The sequence below is a fragment of the Ochotona princeps genome, chromosome 3 (genome assembly GCF_030435755.1).
Source record: "Ochotona princeps isolate mOchPri1 chromosome 3, mOchPri1.hap1, whole genome shotgun sequence".
Classification (NCBI taxonomy): Eukaryota; Metazoa; Chordata; class Mammalia; order Lagomorpha; family Ochotonidae; genus Ochotona; species Ochotona princeps.
This window is the reverse complement of record NC_080834.1, coordinates 50,431,045-50,450,358: the sequence shown is the minus strand read 5'-3', so window position 1 is coordinate 50,450,358 and position 19,314 is coordinate 50,431,045. Positions and strand designations below refer to the sequence as shown.

The 19,314-nt window shown below is 39.3% G+C and overlaps 1 protein-coding gene across 1 annotated transcript in view; it reads right to left on the bottom strand.

The window, feature by feature from the left end:
• Positions 1-17,050, bottom strand: part of SAMSN1 (SAM domain, SH3 domain and nuclear localization signals 1) — a 157,662-nt gene extending 140,612 nt beyond the window's left edge. Inside the window, exon 1 of the mRNA XM_058661756.1 lies at positions 16,921-17,050. Within this exon, the coding sequence (XP_058517739.1) occupies positions 16,921-17,046 (126 nt within the window). The 5' untranslated portion in view covers positions 17,047-17,050. The remainder of the gene's footprint in view (positions 1-16,920) is intronic.
• Positions 17,051-19,314: the final 2,264 nt, after the last annotated feature.

The following is a 19,314-nucleotide window of genomic DNA, read 5'->3' as shown; positions in this document are numbered from 1 at the left end:
GCAAATAACTCTGCTGTGGTGTTAATTTTAGTTGCTCTATCAGTAACCTAATGCTATACAACAAAAATACGCCAGAATTCAGTGATTTAAAAATATATATGTTGGCCCCGGTGGTGTGGCCTAGCGGCTAAAGTCCTCGCCTTGAAAGCCCCAGGATCCCATATGGGCGCCGGTTCTAATCCCGGCAGCTCCACTTCCCATCCAGCTCTCTGCTTGTGGCCTGGGAAAGCAGTTGAGGACGGCCCAATGCATTGGGACACTGCACCCGCATGGGAGACCCGGAAGAGGTGCCAGGTTCCCGGCTTCGGATCGGCGCGCACCAGCCCATTGCGGCTCACTTGGGGAGTGAAATATCGGACGGAAGATCTTCCTCTCTGTCTCTCCTCCTCTCTGTATATCCGGCTTTCCAATAATAATAAATCTTTAAAAATATATATATATATATGTTGACAGTCAGAGAATCAAGACGGCAGAATAGGGTAAAGACATATTTAAAAGGACGGAGAAACATTTAATCAGGATGAAGCAGAGAGGACACATTCCAGGAGGTGAGAGAACAGAACAACAGCAGAGGGGAGACTGACAGACACAGGGAAGCAGCGGACACAATGGTGTGGTGTTGCAGTAACTGATATTCCAGTGACATTCAGCTAATGGCGATCTGAACTCCACCAGCAGCCTAAACTCCACCAGCAATGAGGTGGGAAGGGACTTTCACTGGGAGCTTGAGAGGTGAACCCAGACAAAGAACTGTCTGTCCAGCTGGTCCATTTGATTTGACCAGGAGCAGAGACAGAGCAGCAGATGCCAGATGGGCAGTATGAGAACAGGGTGGATTTCACAGCCCAGTCAGCCCCCTAGAGCTGAATTGGGTACCATTTTGCCTGAGGAGGCAAAGACAAGGGAAAGGACTGAGCATACACAGAGCTGGGAGTGAACTCATTTCTGACTCAGTGAACTGCAGCAATGTGGCATTCTATAGGTTCCACCCAAGACAGGTCTGGGTGGCCCTCAGACCTGACAGCCAGCAGATCAAGAACTGGAGTAGAGGCACGTCAGGTGCCATTTTGTACACTGCGGCAAAAGCTTTAGGACTGCAGGGGACAACAGTGAACTGCACATGTGCTGAGCTCGTGAGAACTCACTGAGGTCTGTGGATTGCATTGGTTCTATAGGAAAATAATACCGACAGTGACATTGTATGGGTCAAAATAGGTCCGTGTGGCACCCAGACCTAACATCCAACAGGTTCCGGCAAGATCAGCGCCACGATCAGCGCCACCAACAACCTAGATATTCACGGACCCACTGGAATGCGTGAAATCTGGCACTTAGAGGGGTTCTGATGGAGGAGCCTGGGCAACTCCTCTGGCAGGACACAGACCCTGCAGGTAAGTGCAAAAAGCATGGAAAGAAACAGCCCAGAAGAGGTCATGGAAAGTGTCCCACTGGCATACATTTGGCATGGATCGGGGGCAGACCAGGCTGAATCAGTTCATGTCACCCACTGGCAAATCCGAATGCCAGAACAGAGTGTGTGTTGAGCCAGGTTTGATCGTGACAAAAGCAGTACACAACACAGAATGCCAAGGTGAGGATGCCTGTGTCAGATGTGACCGCAGCACCCAACAAGCACACATGAGAATCAGGAAGGGAGGGGGCAGAGCTGGCAGGGGAATAAGGAATGGTTCCCTTGCTGGACAGCTACTCCCACTGGAGAGCGTGAGCTGGGATGGGGACAACCAGACTAGGCAGGGCTAAAACACCTGTGCACCCCATGTGGACCAGATCAGGGAAAAACAAGGCTGGGTGGATTATTCCTACTCGTGCAATCTATAATTAGAGTGGGTGAGGGTTGTTTGGGCCTAGCCACAGCATCAGCTGGCAGAAGCTGGCACTGGGGACTAATTCAGTAAAGTCAAACCTCAGAACTACCTGGAGAGTGCATAATCCAGGAGTGGGAGTGGCCTGGGAGGGAAATAGTGGGCTCCTCCCTCTTGGATTACCAACCCCATGGAAGGGCATAAAAACTAGGACAGGGGCTGGGGTGGCTTGGGAGATACCCAACAATATCCGTGAAGGTGGCATAGTGGAGCTGGTTAGATGGAACTAAGCTTTAATACCCATTGGCATGTATGAGAGCCGAAGGGGACATGCGACTGACTGGACTAGTCTGCCACACATACTGGCAAACCAGGGTAGGGGGTGGGCCTTGTGGGGGTTATTGTGGATCACTCCGACTAGGCTGCACCAAAATTGGTTTGTGTGAGGGCTTTGTATGTGCTGGGCAGAACCAGGCTAGACTGCAATACCCATTGGTTCCAGTGGAAGTCAGGGATGGAAAACAGAACCAACCCAGCGATCACAACCACCAGCTGATCAGGGCGATGGACTGTGCCAGGCCCTGTGCTTGCTAGTACATACAAGAATCTGGTCTGAGAACACCTCAGACAAAGTTTCTTTGGGGAACCCTACAATCGAGCTTCCAGACTTAGAACCCTAACCAAGAAAAGAAGGCAGAACAGATCAATCAATCATCTGAGCTATATGTTGACAGAGAAATATGGGGCAAATGGAGACTCTGTGATGGACTATGTCAGTCAGTGGATTCTTCAAAGACCTCATCGTGCTTGGAGTGGCAAGATTAGCAGCAATTCATAATTGGTGAACCATCAAAACCACTTGAGCAAGAACCTCGTAGCATGCCCTACATCTGGGATGTGGGGTGGGTGGGAAATTGGGTGGGCCTTCTCCCTTAATACCCCCCTTTAAACATGAAGGAAACAATATGGAAATAATAGTCTTACCCACTTCCCTATAACCCTCAAACCTGTTTTACCCTAATTAACTATGTCAAGATTGTCAAAAAATAAATTAAAAATAAATAAATAAATAAAAACCTAGCTATATAAGACACCTAATCCTGGGACCTGCTCCAACCAGAAGTGGGAGAAAGGTTGTACAGACCATAGTGCAGCCTCAGCACAGCATCACAGGAGGTGGAAATTGGTGAGCCAGGATTTGGGGCTACAGAGACCATGGTGGAAATCTAACATAAGAACCCAGACCTGTAACTCACTGGAGGGAGTGGCACAATTGGCTGCAAGCAAAGAGTTGTGTACCAACTGCAATAAGTAAAATCAAACTGTAGACCTGTGGGTGACACAGCTTAGAAACCTGCCCCAAAGTGAAGAATCTTCTAACCAGAAATACAATGACCAAGAGCAAGCGAAGAGACAAAGGCATAATGAATATTACTGAAGACTCCCTTGCAAAGGAGCAAAACCCTTTGCCAACCTCAGAGTTAACTGAACAAGATATCTAGAAAATGGGGCATATAGAATTCAGAAAACTCATTTTAAAGCTTCTGATCAACAATGAGAAGCACATACAAGATTTCAAAGAATTTAAGGAATATTTTACACAAGTAGTAGCAGCAATGAAGTAAGTCAAGACTAATATATCAGAAATTAAGAATACAATAGAGCAAATCAAAAGTGCAGTGGAGAGTCTCCAAAACAGAATGAAGCAAGCAGAAAAAGAATCTCAGAATTGGAAGATATTTCCTGTCATCAGGGGGAAGCAAAGAAAAAGCTGGAAGCAGAGCTGGATCAGGACAAAAAATGTATTCAAGAATTGAAAGACACAATTAAGAGGCCTAATATAAGAATTATGGGAGTCTCAGAAGATGTAGAAAGAGAAACTGGTTTTACAAATTTATTTAATGAAATAATAAAGGAAAATTTCCCTAATCTAGAAAAAGAATTGGGAAACAAGACCAGGAGGGGCACAGAACTCCCAACAGGCCTGATCAAAAGCGATCTTCACCAAGACACATGATCATCAAGCTCTCTTCAATTCAACATTAGGAAAAGATCCTTAAATATGCATATGAAAAAAATCAATTGACATGTAAAGGAATGCCAATTAAGCTCACAGGAGATCTCTCACAGGAAACTCTACAGGCAAGAAGAGAATGGAGTGACATATTCCAGATTCTAAAAGAAAAAAATTGTCGGCCTAGGATAACATATCCAGCAAAGCTTTCTTTTGTCTTTGAAAATGAAATAAAGTTGTTCCACAGTAAAGAAAAGTTATAAGAGTTTGTCTCTTCCAAACCTGCCCTACAAATGATACTTCAAGACGTTCTCTTCACAGAGACGAGGAATAGCACCCAACGAAACCAAGGCAAACAGGAAGAACATCCCAGTAAAATGACAACAGAAGACTAAACCAATGAACAACCCATTCCTAAAATGACAGGACCAAAGTACCACCCATACATATTAAACTCTGAATGTAAATGGCTGAAATTCAATCAAACATCATAGATTAGTAGACTGGATTTAAAAACAAAACTCATCTATTTGTTGTCTAGAAGAGACACACTTCACCAACAAAAATCAGGTGGAAACTATATCGCATGGGCTTTGATGTTTTCTGTTACTTTAATCTCTTCAAAACACTTTGTTCTGATTAAATTCTTTAATGACTCATAGATCATAGAGTAGCATCATTTTCTGCAAGAAGGTTCTTGATTTTCATTTCTTCAGCTACACGTTAGTCATTTAGTAGCATGTTATTTAACTTCATGGTGTTGATAATTTCGTTTTTCTTTCTGATGCTGATTTTGTTTTGTGGCTTTTCATTTAATGGGATGTATAGTAGCTGTGTAATGGAGACTGTCATATCCAGTAACATGTTATTTAACTTCATAACATTGTAAATTTCTATTTTTCTTTCTATTGTTGATTTTGTATTATGGTTTTTCATTTGAGGGGATGTACAGTAGCTGTGAAATGGAGACTAACATATCCAGATGTGAGGATACAATGTAGTATGTATTTCTACTTCCAGACAAAGATGGACTTACAATGAAACTGTTCACTTTATCTTGACAATAGGATTCTGGACTCTCTGCCATTGTCCATGCCCGCAATGATGGACATATGAATGTGTATGAAGAACTATACTTTAGAAATGATATAGAAGATCTTGGGAGGGGAAGATTGGGGCTGGGATAAAGAAAATACCAGGAGCCTATGGCACTGTATCATAAAATAATAATAAAATGTTAAAAATATATATATGTTGACAGTCTCTTAATCTGTGTGAGTCAAAAACAAATGGAGCGAGTGGTAGTGTTCAGCGGGTAAAGTCACCCACTGTGGTGCCAGCAACCCAAACGGGTAAAGGATCCAGTCTTGGCTGCTCCACTTAGAGTTCAGATTCCTCCTAATGTGCCTGGAATGCAACAGAAGACACATCAAGTCCTCAGATCCCTGTATCCAAGTGGAAGATCTGAAAGCAGCTCCTGGTTCCAGAGCAGCTCAGCCCTGGTGGTTGTGGGCATTTTGGGAATGTATCAGGGATGGAAGATCTCTCACTCTTTCTCTCTCTTTCTCTCTCTCTTTCTTCTTCTTTCCCTCCCTCAAATAAATAAATGACTCCTTAAGACAATACTGTCATGATTTAGTGAGGTCCTCTGTTTCAAATTCTCTGAGAGGGCTTGAGTTGAGCAAAAGAATTCTCTTCCAAACTTTGGTGTTGTTGGAAACTTTCAGATTTCTGAAGGTGGTTTACTAAACACCTCTCTTCCTGTCTAAAGTCTGAATACTACCTCAGTTATGTATGGCAAAAGCACCTTCAACAGGGGAAGCTTAGCAAGCGAACAAAAAGCGGAAAAGCAGCTCTGCTTGAAAGGTTTTTATTTTTGTTTGTGTGTGTGTGTGTGTGTGTGTGTGTGTGTAATATAATCACAGATGTGACTTCCTGTCACCTCTGCCATGTTGTGTTGGAATTAAGAGACATGCCATGGGTGATAATTAATCAAAAACATAAGTAACAGAAGATGATGTATTGCCTAATGTTATGTGTTACTATGGCTAGGCTGCTATGCCTAGACATTTTACAAAACATTCATGCAGATATTATTATAAGGTTATCCTTTAGATGAACTGAACACTTAAATCAGTACACTTTGAATAAAGTAGATTACCCTAATTTTATTTCTTTCCATTGAATAAGTTGCTAAGGTCTTAAGACATAAAGAATGTGGCATCCCAAAGAAGAGAATGATGCTCCCATGCTATGACCAACATATAGTAGTCACAACATCAGTTCTTCCCTGGATCTGCAGCCTGTCCTTCGAAATTTGAACTTGCTAGAATTCTAATGATCTGTCTTGTTCTTTCTCTAGACAGAGAAAGCCAAATACAAAGAGAGGCAAAGATACAGTCCATTCTTCCTGTCACAGCAGTCTCTATAATAACCAAGTGCATTATAGATATTTTAGAAATCCTCCTTTGCAGCACCAAAAGGAAGATAATAACGTTCAATGCTAGACAATCCTCCCCCTTTCAAAAAACAAAAGTGTTAAATATGTTCATGGAAGTAGTTCATACCTGCAAGGCGTGTTATTCTACCCTGACTATTTTATTTTAAAGACATGACTACTTCATTCTATTCAATACCATGAGGAAGAAATAAGAATTCAGTTTTGTTTCCTAACAGTTTTACTATTTATTGTGTACTAAATTAGTTTAAGAAAAAATCTGAGAATTGCCCCTGATGGTTTTAGGATTGACTATACTAAAGGCAAATCTTCATGGAAAAATGAGACAGTCAATTCTTCACTTGAGTTTTTCTACCTACAGTGGACAGTTGCTCTATGCTAATGTCCCATTGTCATGCAACCCAGACTTCAGAATGACCGGTAGAGAATATATCCAAGTCAGTTCTCTGGGTTCACTGATGCTGCCACACCGGTCAAGGAGCAGAACAAGACAAACTCACCATATGAGGATTAACCCCTGACTTTGGCTTCATTAACACTGACCTATAATCAACTGCTACAAGCAGAATTGCTACAACTCTGCCCTGAAAAGTATGCTGGAATCTACTATATTGTTCTCTTATTAATATCTGGGAACTGGAACAAATTAAATACTATGTCTAGTGCATTTTATTAGTGAATAACATTGGTGATTATATAGAAAAACAAACTTACATTTAAAAATATTTAAATTTGAAGAAATAAAAATAAAAACAAAAATATCAAAACCCAGGTGATATAGCAAAAAGAGTATTGAAAGGGCTATTGGTCTTGTATTTTGCAGCAAGGTTGCCTTATATCAGAGAGAACACATGATATTTGTTCTTTCTAGATTGACTTATTTCACTAAGCACAATGCTCTCCAGTTAGGATCATTTGGTTACAAATGGGAAAATTTCTTTCTTCTTAATTGCTGGGTATTGCTGTAGTATTCCATGGAGTAGATGTACTGCAGTTTCTTTATCTGCTCCTCTTTAGATGAACATCTGGATTATTTCCATGTTTTTATTCTCGTAGAATGTGCTGTTATCAATACGGGATTACAGCTCCCTTTCTCAAATGCAGATTTCATTCCCTTTGGATATATTCCCAGAAGTGGGATAACTGGGTCATACAATGAATCAATTTTCAAGTCTCTTAGCACTCTCCATACAGACCGCCATACCGGTTGTACTAGCCTACACTCCCACCAAAAGTAGAGTAGAGTGCTGTTCTCCCCACATCCATGCTAGCAGGTGTTGTTAGTAGATTTCTGAATGTAGGCCAATCTCACTGGTCAGGAGGAACCTCAGAATGTTTTTTATTTGTATTTCCCTGACATCTATGGAGCCTGAGCATTTTTTTTTCTCTTACTAAATTCTTCACTGACTCATAGGTCATACCGTAGCATCATTCTTTTTTCAAAAATTTTTCGTTTTCATTTTTTCAGTGACACATTAGTCTTCCAGTAGCATGTTATTTAGCTTCATGTTGTTGTAATTTTTCCATTTTTTCTTCCTGTTGTTGATTCTGTTTTACAGCTTTTCATTTAATGGGATATATAGTAACTATGTAATAGAGACTATTTTATCCAGATGTGAAGATAAAATGCAGTATGCATCCCTACTTTCAAATCAAAGGTGGACTTCCAATGAAACTGTTAAATGTCTCTTGACAACAGGATGCTGGACTCTGCCATTTCCCATACTTGCAACGTCAGGATACACTTAAATAGCAGAATGATGGACTTACGACTGCTTATGAAGGATGATACTATTGTAACAATGTAGGGGAAATCAGTAAGAAGGAAGGGATTTGGGGAGATGGTAAGGGAATTCTCAGACCCTATGAAACTGTATCATAAAATAATTTTTAAATGAAAAATTTAAAAATTAATGAAACATTAAAATTATTAAAATTGTAAAGCCCCAAAATGTAATATAGTAAGTGAAAAATCATTTTTATTTGTTTACACATGTCTATACATCATGGCAAATCTAAGGTTGAATTGTCAAACACTGCATTAAATCTGAGTGAGGCAATTTGTGGCGATCAGAATCCTGGATATCCTAGCGCAAATCAACAATAAATCCCATTGCTTTCTTTTCCATCCAAGTAAAAATCAATACTTTCAGGTATGAAATCTTGACTGCAAAATTTCTAGCAGTTTAAAGTGACACCCAAACTCAGAGTTTGATTTTTGGTGATTTGTTCAAGGGTATTAAATCAAAAGATCACTCTGTCCCAGTGGGATGATTTGCATGGGAAAGAAAATGATTATTAACATGTACCAGATTTCCACAGTGTGTTGTTACACTTATGTGTTATTACAGTTGATCCTCACAAAAAAAAAAAAACCAAGAGATAAGTATTTTGTCCCTATCCTACTGCTCAGAAAAATGAGGGTGAGAGTTCAATAACATTTCCAGAAACTCAGTTTCCAGCCTATGAATGCAGTTGTCCATCTCATGTTATAGCTGCTTTATTTGTTAGTTATAGATTGTATTTTGCACACATATTATAAGGTTTAGTTCTCTCTCCAGTCATCTTTATTTCCTCCACATTTCTAAACTCATAAAAAACTCATCCTGTCATCCACATCTTTCCTCATTTGCTTCACAAGGTACACGCCCAAATCACACACCCTTGATGGTAGCAGAGAAACCAAAAAAACAAGATCAGTATTTTGGGAGCTGAACTCCACTCTTGACTGTGTGACTTAAACCATCACACCTTCTGATAAACACACATTTTCCCTATAATTTTGTCTTTTTCTAAAAGTACATAACTAAATGTTATTATCAAGCATTATTACACTTTAATGTCTATACATTTTCTGAAAGTGTGTAGCCACATCCTCACCATCAAATACTTTATTTTATATTTTCACATCTATACTTCTTTCAGGAACTGATATTATCTGATTACTTATATGTTCTAATGTCAGCTGAAATTTCAAGACATGACTTGACCCCGTCATATAGGAAAAAATTCAGACAGCACTTAATATGTGACTCATTCAGCTCTTTTTTTCAATATTCTTTGCATAGTTGAGAGAGATGCACCTACTTGTGGATGTCCAATTAGGGTGGGGATGGTCCAGGCATGGAGTTGTGGGGAGCAGCCCACCCCACACAGATGAGGGGCCACAAGATGGCGGCTGGCCGAGTGCCAGGAGGCAGGATTTGTCCTGCCAGTAGACAGGCAGGAAGTCACAAGGGTAGGCTAATGCCCCCTCACTGTGATTGGGACCCACGGGCAGAAGTGATTGGTGGAGAACAGTATATAAGCAGCCCACTTTCGGCAATAAAACCTTTTTGTTTGTCCTTTCGTTTGCCTTCTCTTTTTTCAGTCGTTCGTTTGTGTACGTGTTTGTTTGGTGTGTGTGTGTGTGTGCTGGTTGCGGTGACGGTTCCTGTTTTTACCATGTCCTTGAAATTCCTCGTCATTTTAGTGTTGCTGCAGGGCGGCGACAGGAGTAAAGTGGGTAGGACAAATGTTTTAATTTATCTTCTCCTGTGTCTACAGGAAAGGAAAGGAAAGGAAGGTAGGACACTCCTTGCTGTCAAACTACAACAGTACCCCGGGCTTGGGACAGTCCTTTGATGCCACCTTAGAGACCACGATATGAGGAAGAATGTTTGGGGGGTGTTACTTGAATGGTTTCAATAGTTCTGAGACATCATCAGCTTCATTGAATCTGGGCTAAGAAGCTCTTTACAAGGACAATTGGCTGATCAAGTCCAGAAACATGTTGCAAAGCTTGGCTCAGACAGTGGTCCAACCTCTGTTTTCCTATCCTCTGACAAGGCAGTCAATATCCTCTACTGGCCTAGATGAGCTTGCTATCATGCCCCCCTATGTACATCCGGGCATGCTGCCCACTGCACAGGTATCAAAAACTGAGGAGGCCCAATCCCAATACAAGAACTCCAAGGTTAGACCACTTCTATTGTGATTTTACCTGTGACTGATGTTTGAGTGTGGAGATCTTTTGAAATGTCCCCTAAGAAACCTCACCTGAATGACCTTAGACTTGACTCTTGTGTAGTACCAACCAATGCACCTACTTGTGGATGCAACTGCCTAGCCAGTTCCACTCTCCTGCTCTCATGCTCACCAGCAGAAGTAGAAGAATAGCAAGGAAGTCCTCAAGGTTCCCCTACCAGGCCTGCCCCCAGTCCTGAGTCTTGCATATGCCAACAGGTGCTGAGGTCACACATGTCTCAGTATTTGCTAGCAGGTGTTATAGCTGGCTCAGCACTACCCACCCCCCAGTACTACCTGTCACTGGTAGGTGCAGAAATCTAGCACATTCTGGCTCACCTCCAACCCAGCTTGGCTTCCCATCCTGTCTCTTACACATGCCAATGTGTACTGTAGACTGGCCCTGCCCTCAGACCTGGCTTACACATATGCCAAAGGGTACTGTAGCCCAACTTGGCCTGCCCTGCCCACCTCATGCTCACCAGAGAAAGCTGCATCCTTGCAGGGGAGTTCCCTGAGTCCCTGTACCAGGCCTGCTCCCAACCCTGGATCTTACACTTGGCATTGTATGCTCTCAGTCCTGGCCTTTGCATATGCCAGAGAGTGATACAACCTGGCCCAGCACAGCCTCATCCTAGCCCTTGCTCCTTCAGGTGTTGAATGAATTCCCTTGTCCAGTCTGGCTGAGTCAGACTGTCACTATCCCATAGCTCTTACACATGACAATTGATGCTACATCCTTGACCAACCTTTCTTTTACCCCAGTCTTGGCTCTCAAACACCCCAGTGGGAGCTGAAGCCTAGCAAGAGAGTCCCCAAATTTTTCCTACCAGGCCCATTTCCAGGCCTGGATCTTGCACATGTTGGCAGGTGGCTCAACCTAGCCCCTGTCATGGCCCACCTCAAGTCTTAGCCTAGCCAAGCTAGTTAATAGCCATATTCTGACCTCTCATGTGTGTCCAGCCCAGTTCACACAAATGCTGACAAGTGCTACAGCCCTTCTGGCCTAGCCTGCCCTGTCCCCAGCCCCTGTAATTTTGCTCCCCAGGGAGGAACAGTGGTCTATTAGGGGAGTTCCCCAAATTCCCCTGCCAGGCCCAGGACTTCACATGTGCCGGCAGGTGCCATCACCCTGCTTTGCATGGTCTGCCCACAGTCCTGGCCTCTGCATGTGCCAACAGGTGCTGCATTCTGGCCCAGCCCAGCTTCCTCTCAACTCTGCCTTCTGCAAGTGTCATGTGGGTTCCTGTCAGATATGTTCTGTGATCCAACCTGGCTCAGCCCATCATCAAGCCCAATTCTCTACATAAACCTTTCGGCTCTGCAGTCCCACAGAGATAAGGCTATAAGTACCCTACAGAATCTGCCCCTTGATCCAGTCTGCTTGCATTACAATGGGTGCTGCAAACCAGCCTGATACGCACCACCCCCTCCAACACTTACAGGTGGGTAATGTGGCCCAGCCCAGCTAGGCATGATCCCCCTCCCAGCCCACTATTTTTATGTGTAGGCAGGCAGCTGGTGATGCTATTTAGACCAGTGCAGATCTCCTACATGGGTGGGTGTCTTGGCCTGATCCAGACATGTCTTCAGGTTTCCTCTCTAAACAATCCTGTCTTCACCCCCTGGCATGTCTGTGAGTGCAGTGTCCTCATCTGTGGACTTCCGCAGAAGTCAGTCATCCCTCTTCAAACATGCCCTCAACATTTTCCACCGCAATATGCCCCCAGATGACCTTCCCCAAGCAATCTGAAGTCGCTCTCATGCCAGGGTCACTATGTTGGCACACGGGTATAGTTAACACAAATTTGTCATTAACCAGGCCCAGGATGCCCACCAGTTATTGGCTGCTTTTCTCCCAGCAGTGCTAACACTTGCCTGGGTACAAGGCAACCCAGCCAGTTTCCCACAGTTAGAGGCCTCTTGCAGCTTTGAAAAAACATATTCATTTGGCATAAATGAGTTTCAATTTAGAAGCAAATTTGGGTAAAAATGCACAACTTTCATTGTTTTCTGAAAGCTATTTTCCATTTAATCATTGAAATGTTGGTATCTCAATTAGGATATGTTATTACATACAAAATTAACAATAGATTTGAAAATTCTAAATGAAACATTTTATTGATTTTATTAACTGCAATGTTAATAACATTTTATGCTAGTTTAAATGTAATATATTACTGCATGTGCATTTTTACCCATTTTTCTCTTTAAGAATTTTTTTTTCGGCCATTGAATGTCCAAAAAATATGTGTATTATATTTATAATGGCCAGGGCTGCCATTATTGGGTTAAAGCAATATTGTATGTCCAGAACGGGACTTGCATATCTGCTGTTCCTTACTCCAAGAAAAAATAGTAGGTCACAATTAAATGAAACTTTATTTAAGCTAATGTATTTCCAATATTACCATTTTGGCACACAATCAATCTACATTTATAGATGAAATATCTTATACTCTGTTTTCATACTTGATTTTAACATACAGCATGTATTTTGTAGTTATAACCCATCTACCTTTGGCTTGGCCACTTTTTAAGCACTTAGTTGTCACTTGTGGGTCAGGGATAACAAGTTTTTCTGTGAAAACCCTGATATCACATATTGTGAACCAGAGTCAGTCTCTACTGCATTCTGCTTCCTCGTCTATTTTTGTTTTTATCTTAAAATGAACTTTAACATATCAGTCACTCAATACCATGTCAATTAACCCGATAATGTTGTAAACTGTTGTTGATGTTATATTATGCCTTTTAATTGGTTGGAACGATATTCTGCCAGCTCTGCTTTTAGACCAGAGAGGGTCTCCCCAAGAAACTGTTGAATTGATCTGGACAATAAGATGCTGGACCCTATGCATGGTAGATGCTTGCAATGAAAGAAACAAGACCGGATTTGAACTGTAATACTGCAATAAGGTGGAGTAATCCACCATGGGGGGAGGGTATGGGGAGGGGTTAGGGGAACCTCAGAGCCTATGAAATGATGTCATAAAATGAAATGCAATAAAAAAAAAAGAATGAAAACACACAGGCAAACACAATACAGGTGCTTCAAGTAATTTGCCACTGTGCATGCTACAGTGTGAAACTTCAGCCTTTCTGATGGATTTTTAACTTCTGTGCTTGATGCTTCCTGTTTCTATGAGCAAGAGTAAGCTCTATTCTCCACAATAAAACTTGACCAAATTTATGTAACTATTGTTTTCCTCAATCCAAAACAGAAGGAAACCGAGCTTACCAGAAGTCATGTAACATTCTAAGGGTCTGAGCTTGTCAGTAGTAGAAATAGCATGAATTCACAGCTGATTAAATCCACAGCCCATGCTTTGTGATACCACATCATCAATTCCCTATTATTATTAAGACTTTTTTTTAGCTTGAGTAATGAACCTTGACTAATCTATTTATTTAGCTTACAAATACTTATTGAATGACCACTCTGTGCAAGATGTAACTAATGGGAACATTGCCACTGTCCCACACTTAAGCTCATTTTTAAAAGGCTCAACTCTCTTATCAACTTAATTTATGAGACACAAAATGAAGTGAAAAATTGACAATTATTTGCTTACTTCAATCAATATAGAGAGCAAGCCAGATGATTCAGCCTTGATCCAGTTAACCCCAAATTGGCACAGATACAAACATTTTATGTCTTCACTCTTTCTCATTCCATATATTTTATTAGCTTGAAACTTAATAAAGATGTACTAAAATAGGTATAGAATCAAGCAGGTGCATTCTGCATCTAGAATAATAAGGTAGTCAGTCCTTAGTAGCAAGGTATGTCAGTATATTTTCTTTCAGCACATTTGTTTAATTGCCTGGTTATTTACCTCAAGAATTTTTTGCTCAATACTATTTGACAACAATCCTTCAAAACTCTCATGAGTTCACTAATGTACAACAAGTGGATCATGTATTATTTTTCTTTTTAAAATATCAAGTAAGATTTTATGTTTTGAATTGATTTCTCTTTGATTCAGCTCTACAAAACAAACTCCTCCTAGAACTACAATTAAAATGCAGCTTAGATATTTAGTTTATCTCTTGTTTGCAACCCAAGGTAAATTTATTTCCCCACAATACCACCATTACATGTATTTGTTCTGGATTTTCTCCTAAGACAGATGATAGATAACTTATCTAAATCTGTGAAACTTGTCACACTGTGTGTAAAACTTTGCTTTCCAGATAATAATATTTTAATAAAAATGTCTAAAGATGTGTCTATAGAAAAGCCAAGTGTTATTCATTCATCTCTGATTTGTCTTTTTAGTTCATGTGACAAGTGCTATCATTTTTTAAATATGAGCCATAATTTGCATTATAACAATTAGGTTGCCTGCCAAATTGAATCTAAATATTTTAGAAGAACACCTCTATCACAGAAAGGTGACAAATATACTTGGTTTTGAAGATTGAGAGTTCGGAGCATCCTCCACTTATTGTCAGAGGCATTTCCATTGTTTCTGCAAAAAGAGTTCAAAAAGAATACGTGTCTTTGATACTAACCAGACTGGTCCAAAATGATTTTCTTAATTTGGGGTTGGGGAACGGAAGTTTAAATACTAAGATTATAAAAAAAATCTGTTCTGAAATTAGAGAAGCCACAAATACTCTAAGCCAAAAAAGGAGGGTGACTGAAGAAAGGGAGTTTTTAAAAACCCTTTAATTTATTGTTATATTTATACTGACTTTATCCAGTTCATTAGAAGTCCTATATTGCTGCCAATGTTACTGTACTGTGTGTTAAGCTACCACCTGTTATGGCAGTATCCTGTATCAGACCACTAGTTCAAGTGCTGGTGGCTCAGCTTCCATAGCAGTTCCCTGCTGATGCACCTGGGAAACCATCAGGGAATGGATCATGTACTTGAACCCCTGCAGGAAACCACTGTGGAATTCCAGATTTTCAGATTTAGTCAGCATCAGTCCAATTCACTACAGTCACTGGGGGAATGAGCCAGCAGGTAGATTTATCTTTTTCTCTTTATCATTCTGCTTTTCAAATAAATAAATCTTTAATGTAAACAAGACTTATATTTCCTAGAAATATAATAATCTCTATAATAATTTTATAGCATTTCTTTAAAACAATTAAATATTAGAATCATTGGTTGATTCGGCATGTACATACATATCGGGAGATCAGAAGCATTTATATTGTGTTTCATTATTCTCATCTAATTTTGCGAGATAAGTGACATCTAAAAAAAATGCTAGCTAACTGGTGGCCATGAACTTGACTACTTTTTATGCATATTTACTAAACTCACACATTTAAGCAAATCTCTTCAAGTTCTTCATCCTATTCATTTTTTTTTCAATTATAGGGTGAAACTGTTTACTAACGGTTTACATTGCCAATTGACAGCCTCCATGCAAACAGCATCTTTTCTTAGCATTAATGTGCAAAGTGTTTCCTTGCCTCTTATGCATATCTTTGCAACTTCAATGTCTTTAGGATTTTGAAAAAGCTGTAGAACTGAGGGCAGGATTTCTACTTCATTTGAACATTTTTGTGTTGTTTTGACTTTACTAATACTTAGCAATGAACTTAAGGTTCTTGAAAGGAAACTTGCTGTGAGCTATGTAAACAGGCAGTTTTCAATCAATCAAAAGACAAAGTTGGAAGATGTAAACAGTGTATAAAACTCCAAAGTGCTTTGCTGTAAGTCTTTCTCTAGAGTAACAAAGACTCAGAATTGAATCCTGGATTATTCTCTTTTACACTAGGAAAGTTATTTAACCTTTGTCAGAAATTGCTCTGAAGGTAAACATGAATAATTTCATATATATATTCTGTCTAGTGTGGTATTGTACAAAAGGCAGAATTGAGTAAATAATAGTGAGGATAGAAGGTATGAAATGGCATGAAAGTCTTCAGGTATGGGTAAATTCTTTATTACAGCAAATATAGGTTGCTGTGGATTGAATCTAAATAATATTGTTAGTATGGAATCAATTAAGCGCAGCACATTCAAAGATAACTGGCACTGTTCAACATATACTGTGACAATTTTTCAAAAGACAGAGAACTTTGTGTCTAGTATTTTTAAAGATAATACATAAGATTTTTTAAAGTTACAGTTATATTTTATTTATAAAAATTGTTTTTATTTATATTCTGATAAAACTTTGTAAAGTGATGGCATGTGATTATTAAGTTAAGAAACAGCTTACAGAGTGATTAGACCTCAGCTTTAAAGTTGTGTGATAGAACAGAAATGGAGATAACTCATGGTTCAATATTTATATATTGCATGCTTTTAATTCAACCATTGATAGCTTGGCTTAGGCCATGATAAGATTAATTCATCCAGGAAATTGAGTGATTATTTTCATACCAAACATTTCTATAAATTAGAATTCTTTACACCTTAGGTTGCTTTGAGGATTCAGCTGATGGAAGCATCAAGTTGTATTCAATAAATGTTAATTCATATTAATAAACCAACATCACGATTAAGATGATTAAGAGAAAATCAGGAACTTAGTAATGAATTGTTGCTACATTGACAGGCATCATTATGCAATTGTTTCTAGATGTAAAAAAAGTGTTTTATGTTAGACGTAAAAGAGAAGAAATCCCTTCAACTCAAGGATTCACTTACCATGAAGTATTTACTGTGAGCTTGTCCATTCTCTTCTTGGGCTGTTGAGACAGAAGAATCTGTTCTACCACAAGTGTTTTCCTGATCAGATAATTGCTCTGGGATGGGCTCGTATAAACTATCCATAGAACCCTCCTGTAATAGAGACACATTTGAGTCAAAGAATAAGAAGATAATAATTTCCCTTGAGAAGCTATCTAATGTATCTGCCTAACTTTATATACTGTCTCATTTAAATTATTCAAGCAAAGAGATTAAGAGTTTAGATTCTACTAATTTTCAACAGTAAACAAGACAGTAAGGAAAGACATTCTCATCACTCACTATAAAACCAGGAATTCAAAGGCGAGACACAGACAAGATGAGGCAATTCTTCAAGAGATGTAACAGAGACACAGTTCACAACACTGAATGAGGCTTATTTCAGACACCAGAAAAGTCTGCTGCTCTTTGGTTTTAGTCACACGTTTATCTCTAATTGATACCATGCCCTTGTATGTGAAACTCAATCTAATAAACTTCAGTCACTCCAATGCTCTTTAGATCTCTCTCTCTCTCTCTCTCTCTCTCTCTCTCTCTCTCTCATTATTTCAGTTAATTTATTTCCAAGCAAAAAGGCAGTGAGAAATCTTCTAGCTGCTGGATCACTGTCCAAATACCCGCAACAGGCCTCCACATGGATGGCAAGGACTGAACACCTTAGGCCCCTTCTTCAGCCTCCTAGAGTGCACCTTAGCAGGAAGGTAAAACCAGAGGCTTTCCCAAAAGTAAAGCAGCAATAGTTTCACTCACATATGAAAGAAACCTAGAGTTGTGATGAATATACTGCATGTTTTAAAATAGCAAAAATACTTTATTCCCCAAGTATAATTAAGGCATTAATATTATTTGCACGTATTAGTGAAATAATATTGGGAATTTGTTTTTAATCCTTTCATGGAAGAATGGATTCTAAAATGCATGAATGTGGATTTCAAATCATTGCAAACTGTAATATAATTCTTTGTATTTATGAAAAATAACTAAATTGACTTCCTTTTTAGAAATAATAGACTTAAATATGATATCATTTACAAGGAATATTAAAGAAACTAATAATATATTGCATGCTCTGCTGGATAAAGAAAAAGGCTTTTTGTTTGAAATCATTTTTAAAGTGAAGCACTTGAAAGCATTCGGCCTAGCAGGTATGACAGCTACTATCAAATCCCAAATTCTTTCTAATGTGGAACCTATGAGGGAGCCAGGGAAGATGTTAAGAAAGGAAATATGAACACAACACTAACAAAGAGATGCCTGTACTGCCATGTTCATACCAGCCCTGTTCACATATGCCAAAATTTGAAATCAACCAAGATGTTCAATTATCAGATGAGTTGATAAACAGAATATTATATATATATATATATATATACATATACATACATATATACACACACATATAACATACACAATGGAATATTACTGAGCTATAAAGAAGAACAGTTAACAGCAAAATAGGCAAAACCTGAAGGCATCGTGTTGAGTAGGAATAAGCTTAACTCACAAACATTGTGCGTTCTAACATATATGGATGTTGAAATCAAAAGAAAAAGGAGAAATATTTGTCTGGGTCAATACTACTACAATTAGAGTTTTGTAAAACTTCATTTTATACTTGACTCTCAAACTGATGGTTAAGTATGGTATATTATTACAGATTCAATAACCTGTTATTTCTTCAAAATTTACTTTAAAATTGAATTTCCATTCAATTATTGCTTATGGCCGTTGTTCAGATTCCCACAAACTTAGGATCTTTAACTTTTTACTTTTTAGATTTCATTCAATAAAATTTTTAAGACTTTTAACTAGAATGTAAATTTAAATGTTATCCCATAAACTAAAGCAGGGAAAGGGAGAATGAAGGGAGGAGCAATGGAGAAAGGAAGATGGAAGGAGAGAAGGAGGGGGGGATATCATGATATTCTTAGAATTATATCTATAAATCACAAAAAAGCTGTTAAAAATTAATTAATATTCAGGTTAAGTCCCTGCCCGTAAACTGTTTCAGGTATGGACACCAATCCACGTCCCAGTTGTCTCAATTCCAATCTAGCGCCCTCCTGATCTGCCTGGGAAAGCAATGAAAGATGATCACACTGCTTGTGCCCGTGACACCAATGTTGAGACATAAATGAAGCTATTGTGATCATTTTGGAAGTGAACCAGCAGATGGAAGCTATATATGTTTCTTTCTTATGTGTGTGTATGTGTGTGTGTTTCTCTCTATAATGTACCATTCAAATAAATAAATGAAATAAAAAAATCTTTAAAAAATAATCGAATAAGTGCAGGGCTACACATTTGTGAGGAATAGAATTTAACACCATAATGAATTTCCCCTAAAATTAT